Below are 8,286 nucleotides of genomic sequence, written 5' to 3' on the forward strand. Positions count from 1 at the left end.
GGGTTTGACACCTAGGACCTCTGTTTGCCATTTCAGTTTTTTCTGTCACTAGGTTGATAGCAAGAACTATTTTAAAAATCAAGAACTGACCTAAGAGCTAAAACAATTTAAAGACCAAATTAATAATAGACCAAAAATATAGCAACCAAAAGTTCATTTTCGCCAAAAAAAAAAAAAGAAAAAGAAAAAAAACAAAACTGCGAGTAAACAAGAAAAACATATTATTAATGAAAAATAATAATGTTATTAAAATGTCATATACCGATATATGTCCCATAAAAAATAAAAATAAAAAGGACAAAAAAATATAATTTGAGTTTTCACATTTAAATACGGACCAAAATCATCGTAACAGATTGGAACGGAAGACTATAGTCATAACTCTCACACGATCATTGCTCTTAACAGTATTGAGAGAGAGAGAGAGAGGGGCTAAGGTCTGTGGCAATGGCGAGTGGTGGTGGTGTTGAGGAAGTGAGCAACAAGCAAGTGATCTTGAAGGACTATGTGTCTGGTTTTCCTAAAGAATCAGACATGTACTTGAACACTTCTGGTACCATTAAGCTGAAGGTTCCAGAAGGTTCCGATGCTATTCTTGTGAAAAATCTGTACTTGTCTTGCGATCCCTACATGCGTCCTCGTATGAGACAGCCCATTCCTGGGAATGAGAGTTACATCGAACCCTTCAAACCTGGTTCGGTCAGTGGGTCCCACCTCATTTTCTTTTTTTCTTTTTTCGGGGGAGTTACATGATTCATTGGGTGTTTGAATGAAATCGGAAATGGAATTTTGGGTTTTGGAGATAATGCTTAGAGGGTTGAGAATTGAGATTTTTCTTTTTTAAATAAATTTTTTTTTTTGGTTCTTTGAAATTTGTGAGTTAATGGGTATTTGTATTTTTTAGTGTTGCATAATTTTTTGTTCCTTTTTGGAGTTATGTGCACGATTCGATGGTTGCAAAGGAATTGTTAGTATTATTCTCTGTTTGTTCTTGGGTGAAAATGGTGTGTTTGTCTTGGAATTCTTGTTGTTATCTTCTGCTTGTTCTTGGGTTTTGGCGATATAACGATTAGGTGAGTGAGAATTGAGATTCTTCTTTCTGTTTGTATGTGAAAAAGCAAAACCAATTTGAAATTTGTGAGTAAATGTGGTAAATACTGTTTGTTGTTTCAATAAAAGTTTACTTATTTGTATATAATAAAAGAGATGGGGGTAATTTCTGCATGGGGTGGAGTTCACTTCATTCCAGATGCAATTTTTCTTCTTTATATTATTTTATTGTTTCCCCTTGCTCATGAAAGTTGCAATTTATTGGGCGAATTTGTACTGAAATGTCTGAATCCCATGATTTGTTGGTCAAATTCATATATTATATTAAAATACTCATATATTTTGAATTTCTATGTTCTTAAATTGTTTGTATTAAAAAAAAATTGTAATTATTAGTTACAAGTGGTTGTCAAATTCTAAAATTTGTTCTATATGAAAAGGCCAAGACACCAATTGGTTTGGTGTAGGCGGGATTTGAGCTTAAGTTCCATATTGGATAACAAGATATGTTTGAATTGAGTTGACTAGAACCAACATTTGGGTCGAAGTTTAATTTTCTATAAAAATAGTTGATTTAAAAGTTTGAGATTCAAGGCTCTCTGGCTGTGTTTATAACTTACCAATAAAAATAAAAGACTAGAAGCTTAATTTTAAACAACACCATGATTAATTGTTTTTTTTCCCCTGATTAATGTTGTGTCAAGGGGGTGCTTGAATTGATGACCTTGATGTTGAAACTATGCAGCCCATTGCTGGATATGGAGTTGCTAAAGTTTTGGATTCTGGGCATCCAAACTTCAAGAAAGGTGACTTGGTTTGGGGGCTGACTGGATGGGAAGAATATAGTCTCATTACCACAACAGAGAGACTGTTTAAAATTCATCACACTGATGTGCCTCTCTCCTACTATACTGGACTTCTTGGTAAGCTCACCCCAACCCCTTCTTATTTATTTATTGGGAAAATTACACTTTACTACCCTAAACTATACACCAGATTACACTTTGCATCCTAAATTATTCGAATGCACGCTTTGCACCCTAAACTATGACCTTTGTTACACTTTGCACTCCAACGTTAGTTTTATAGTTAAGTTAGACAGAAATTAATAGCATGTGACTTGCATGTGATTTTTGCTTAGATGTGACACTGTTTAAAGTCCAAAACACCGTCTTCATAAACAATTAAAAACAAAACCCTGTAACCCTAAATCCCCAAATTAAACTAACGTTGTCTTTTTCTTTATTAATCATACTCTCTGCTTTGCAATCTTTATCCTTTCTCGCTCATCAAGCAATTGACGCAATTCATGTAGTTTCTATATTTGCCTCAAGGTGGAAAGAAAAATTAGACCGCAAAAAAATAGGTGAGATNAACTAACACTATTAAATTTTGAAAAGAAAGATGCACATATGGCTGGATAAATTCATATTCTACTTCACTAGAGAGAGAGAAGTCATTAACTAAGAACTGTGTCAGCCACTGGAGGCGGACTCTTCCAATATAATAGAGATGCATGAGGCTACAAAATTAACATCCTGTTCATGATTACACATTACTAAATTTACATCCTAGATCATGAATAACAACATTACAAAATTAGCAATTATTTAATGCTCTTGAGATCATGTGACCATAAAATTAACATCCATGATCATGATTCCAACATTACTATTTGAAAATTTTATGCTACTCATATACTCTTTCCCATGGGTCACAGCCCCTTCATATTTCAATGGAATTGCAAAGTTGTGCTCAATTTCATATGTGGCGATTCACTGAGATCTCTTTCTTTAGTTGGGGGATGGATTCAAATTCAGAAAATCACAGCTATTCCTGTAGGTCAAATATCACCATACATGGCACAGAGGTTTGAAACTGCCCTTTAAAATACACCTTTTTAAACCTCACTTAAGTACAATTTTTTCTAATAGCACATTTTCAAAAACCTGAAAAATAAACCATACAAATGAGAACATATAACACTGAAAAATTGCTTAATAATCTTAATGGGTTTCCTTAGTCTTGCATATGGCATCACTCAAGTACATAAAAAGAGGATGATAAATTTAAACTATTTTGTCTGTTTTGATGCAGCCAAAGCATAATAAAATTAAATAATAAATAAAGGGAAATTACATTTTACCACCCTAAACTATATATCAGATTACACTTTGCACCCTAAACTATTCAAATGCACACTTTGCACCCTAAACTATGACCTTTGTTAAATTTGCACCCCAATGTTAGTTTTATGTTAAGTTAGACAAAAATTAATAGCATGTGACTTACATGTGATTTTTGCTTAGAGTGTGACACTGTTTAAAGACCAAAACACCCTCTTCATAAACAATTAAAAACAAAAAAACAAAGCTTAATTCTTTTTATTTTTTCCAGCTCTCTCTCTCTCGTTCGTGAGTACAAGTATAGCCCTCTCTCTTTGGTACAGCTCTCTCTCTCCTTTCCTTCTTCTACTATAGCCTGACTTGAGTTCTTGCTTCTATAGATACCCCTTACCTCATATCAGAACTTCACTTGTTTCTTTATTACTTACCTTTTTTTTTTTTTTTTTTTTTTTTTCCTGGGCTTACACATTCTCCCCTTTCTCTCTGTCTTCTTCATAAATTTCATCTTCTCTCTCACTCGTATCCACGTATCCAAGCATCCCAGCATGTATCTCACCTATTTTTTTGCGGTCTAACGGGGGGGAGGGGGAGATTGTGGCTATCACATAGTAATTAAAACCATTATTAGGACACACATAGCAATTGAGCAAGTAATTTTGCTAGTCATTTTATTGTGCTATGTTTTCCTTTGTACTCAATGCTCATCTAACATATTTAATATATGTAGGTATGCCCGGTATGACCGCTTATGCTGGTTTTTATGAGATTTGCTCTCCTAAGAAAGGAGAGAATGTCTTCATTTCAGCAGCTTCTGGGGCAGTTGGTCAACTTGTAGGACAGTTCGCCAAGCTATTGGGCTGCTATGTCGTTGGAAGTGCTGGAAGCAAAGAAAAGGTGAGTCTGCTTATCATGAGGGTTCAATGTGTCAATTACTTAGAATAATACCTGCATTTGTCTTTACACTTTAGTTAATTTTCTCATTCAACTCACCCGTAATCAGTCAAAAGTTGTTCTATGGGTGATATTCTGCATCTGGAACTCCTAGATAAAGGGCTCTCACTCTCTTAATGGCTAGAGCATATGATTTTTCTATTTCTCACACTAGTAGACACAACAATGGTGCCTACTCATTTCCAACATTCATTCCAAGATTCCATAAGCATGGAGCTGTGCTGGTGTTGTGTGGAGTTTGGGAGGGGTGATTCGTGTGCAACCTTACTAGGTAACCAAACTTCCTTGTTTTGGAGAGACTGATTTATGGACCTGAACCCACTGTCTGTTGTTTTGGATGGAAGGTGTCTGCCATCACACCAAAACCCGACCTCTGGTGTCATGCATTCTTGTTATTGAATTTTTTTATTTTTATTTTTTAAAAGGTTTTTAATAGTCGTCATTATCAAAAACAATTCTCCTTATGTATCTTATGCATACAAACATATTCCGTCACATGTCCAAACACATATTTAATTAATGTGACTGTCACTTATGTTTAAGTTTATGGGAGTGGCTCTGTTTGGTTCAAGGTTTTTGACTTTTGTCCAAGGTGACTTTGTATTTGTTTCCACTGGACCACTGGTCATGGTCGATTGTCATACTCGGCCAATTTTTACTCTTATTTAGGGGTTGGATTACTTGACCTGTGTGCAACCTCGTTAACCAGCATTTTTTTTTCTGTCTGCTTTTATTGTTTTCCTCTATCATTTCTGCAATATAAGGTTGATTTGCTGAAGAACAAGTTTGGTTTTAACGAGGCCTTTAACTACAAAGAAGAGCCTGACTTACGTGCAGCTTTAAAAAGGTTAGTAGAAATTTATGCAGTAATCAATATATGTAACTACCACATGAGACTTGACTAAGAATCTATGGTTTCTAGTTTCTACTGAAGAAAGCTGTTAATAAGCATTATCTGAATATTGAAGACATTCCCTAATATATGATATTTAAATTCAAGAAACATGGTTTACCTAAGGGATTAATTTGACTTTCATTGTCATACAAGGCAGCCCATTTACAACAGGGTACTTCTCAAATCTGTAAGATGGGTTTGATTACACTTATTGTTGGTACACGAATTAACAACTTTGTGCTTATTCTACTTTATAGAAAGTAAAAAAATATGACAATGAGCTATTACTCAATTGGCATTACGTTCTCCCTTAATAATGAGATTGATAGTGAGGTGTGAGTGACTGAGTTCTAAACCCACTAAGTGTGTGACCAACTTACTAACAAAAAAAGGAAAAAATAAAAGAGAAAAAAAAATGCTGCAAACATAATGAGAGGAGTGTAATTGTAAGGAAACAATATTTTTGACAATAGTTGACATGACTTGTTGCAATTTGGGTGACATGACTTTAATCTAAGTCCAATTCTTACCCAACTTTCCTCTCAATTCTTACATGGGTGATTGGTTCACCATTGAAGCCACTTTTATCGTACACCAATCACAATAAATCATATCAGCATTTGTGAAAAAGTTTTTTTTCCTTATTGTTTAAGTTTTAATCTATGTACTTGGGGAACCAAGGGTGACTGATTTTTTATTGGCATTCATGGTGCTCAAATCTAGAGGGTTGAGGTGTTTTTCTTTCAGGTACTTTCCAGAAGGCATTGATATTTATTTTGAGAATGTTGGGGGAAAGATGCTTGATGCAGTGCTACTCAACATGAGGGCCCATGGCCGCATTGCTGTATGTGGGATGATTTCGCAGTACAACCTTGAGCACCCTGAAGGTGTGCACAATTTAATGACTGTGATTGGGAAACAGGTCCGGATGGAAGGATTCATGGTTTTTGAATACTACCACCTCTATCCAAAGTTCCTGGAGTTGGTTCTGCCTCACATCAAAGAAGGGAAGATAACTTATGTGGAAGATGTAGCTGAAGGTCTGGAGAGTGCCCCAGCAGCATTGATAGGGCTCTTCACCGGCCGTAATGTTGGAAAGCAGGTAGTGGTAGTTGCTCGTGAATGAATGACCTTGTATACAACTTCATAGTCCAAAACCTCTAAAGTCTAGGAGGATTATTTACTGCAAATTTAACTTCTATTGGGTGTTTTTGGTAACAAAAATTTTATTTCCTTAACGAAGTGTTATGTTGTTGGAGTCGAAGAAATTCATAATTAGCACCTGTCTTGAAAATTTTTACACAAGCTCATTTGAGTTGGAAATACTAATTTATTATCTCAACTTGACATATCTCCTCGAAATCTGGACACACTTTATGCAAATGGAGTAAAGTTTCCTTCGGATCCCAATTCCAATATGAGCCCCATGTGTGTATACCATGAAGTTTTGTAATCACTGATCAAAAATAGCTTATTTAACGTTTTCACTATGTACAATGGGTCTGATTTAACTGCTTATGGCGTTTTTTTTCTGAGGTATGCTCTCCTAAGAAGGAGAGCATGTATTCATTTAAGCAGCTTCTGGGGCAGTTGATCAGCTTGTTCAACAGTTTGCAAAAACTAGTAAAAATCTTTTCTGTTAGTGTATAGAAAACTAGTGCAGCATGGCAATCTTTCTAAAAAAAATTTCCTCAATATGCTAGGAATCTTTCCTATAAATTTCGCCCATGTGGGAGTAGAAAAGTTGGCAAGTTTTCACAAAAGTGGACAGGACACTTTTGTTAAGTCCATTTCTAACACAAAATATTTGGTTTTTGCTATATATGGTTATTAATTTGAACATTGTTTTGCCATTGTTGGTTTGTATGGATGCAAACGAACATTATAACAGGTATATACACAGGGTAATTACTATTTTAATTGAACTACCAATATAAATCTGTACACATTTGCTACAATTGTGTACATGTTTGCCTAAGATGCTAGCAAATCTACTTTAACTTAATAGAATTTTGGTTCTTAGGAAGGAGAAAGATGAGAAGGAGTCCAAATCTTCTGTTCCACTTTTCCTGCTTCACTCTATACTCCACCAATAAACTAATTTTTTGGACTCATAAAAAAACTACATTAAATTAATTAGCGATTCAAGTTAGAGTTAGAAATAGAGGAAACAATTTTTCAAGTCACATGACATTAATTAAGATGTGTGTATTGTTGTTTGGAATGAAGAAATATCAGTGTATGTTTTGGAAAATAATTCTGTAGCAATTGATTGACTTGATTTTTTTTAACATTTATTCAGTGGCCAAACTACAAATTGTTAGATTGTTTTGGAACTCAAAGTTAAAAAAGTTTTGTTTATGCCTTAAGGTATGAGAATTATATTTGAAAATTATTCAAAATTAGTGTAATTGAACTAAATATGCTTTTTTTTTTTTTTTTTTTTTGAGGGGAACTAAATATGCTAAATTAGTAAACTTTGTTTGACGTTTGGGTCAACAAGAAAGTGTTACGCTTGGAACTTTTTAATACTTGAAATAAAATGGATTTTTCAATAATAATGGTTGAGATTTGAAAATTTTTCTTTACAATTTAAAATAACTTTATATTGTAAGAGGTTTATTTACTTTGAACTAAATATCTAATACTATATGTTTCTCCAAAAAAAAAAAAAATCTAATACCATAGGTAATTTGAAAAAAATGACTAACCTTTTATAGGTAATTTTAAAAGGTAGTAGAAGCCTAGAAGGTAAAACAAAAGTGAAAAATTGCATTTTTTTGGAGTCTTCTAATGAAGCCCATTTAAATGGAAATATTTAAGAAATAAATTTGACATACGCCTGTTAACGAAAATTGTTAACAGATGTTTAACAATAATTGTTAATTGTTAACCGATGTTTAACAATAATTGTCAACTTATGTTTAACAAACATCGTCAACTTATGTTTAACAATTATTGTCAAATTATGCTTAACAAACATTGTCAAACTAGTCAAATTCGTCAAACATAATTTCATTCATAGGCCTTTTTAGCGTATGAGTTTTATTGATGTAAGTAGTGCCCATTCAAAATAATGTATCTCTTAATTACAATTTCTTGTTTCAAGGGAAGACCCTTTGATTTCAACTATGTCGTCTTTGTATATAAGTTTATTTCTTTTTAAGGGAATATGTGTTTTTATTTATTTGTGGTTGTACCTAATAATTTGTTTAGGTTGCCTACATACCCTTGGCGAGGATCAAGCTACTTCGTAGTTCTTAA

The 8,286-nt window shown here is 33.8% G+C and overlaps 1 protein-coding gene across 1 annotated transcript; it reads left to right on the forward strand.

The window, feature by feature from the left end:
- The first annotated feature begins 338 nt into the window (after positions 1–338).
- On the forward strand, positions 339–6,300 carry LOC111991040 (2-alkenal reductase (NADP(+)-dependent)). The gene is made up of 5 exons (XM_024022813.2): positions 339–699; positions 1,796–1,973; positions 3,904–4,070; positions 4,892–4,974; positions 5,770–6,300. Exons 1-5 carry the CDS (start codon positions 448–450, stop codon positions 6,146–6,148), a joined length of 1,059 nt encoding a protein of 352 aa, XP_023878581.1. The 5' UTR covers positions 339–447; the 3' UTR covers positions 6,149–6,300.
- Positions 6,301–8,286: the final 1,986 nt, after the last annotated feature.

This window comes from Quercus suber, unplaced genomic scaffold (assembly GCF_002906115.3).
Source record: "Quercus suber isolate HL8 unplaced genomic scaffold, Cork oak 2.0 scaffold_586, whole genome shotgun sequence".
NCBI lineage: Eukaryota > Viridiplantae > Streptophyta > Magnoliopsida > Fagales > Fagaceae > Quercus > Quercus suber.

Coding starts and splice junctions, on each gene's coding strand:
- LOC111991040 (XM_024022813.2), top strand. CDS start 448: ATGGCGAGTGGTGGTGGTGTTGAGGAAGTGAGCAACAAGCAAGTGATC. Junction 1,974..3,903: donor CTACTATACTGGACTTCTTG/GTAAGCTCACCC, acceptor TAATATATGTAG/GTATGCCCGGTATGACCGCT. Junction 4,975..5,769: donor TTACGTGCAGCTTTAAAAAG/GTTAGTAGAAAT, acceptor TTTTTCTTTCAG/GTACTTTCCAGAAGGCATTG.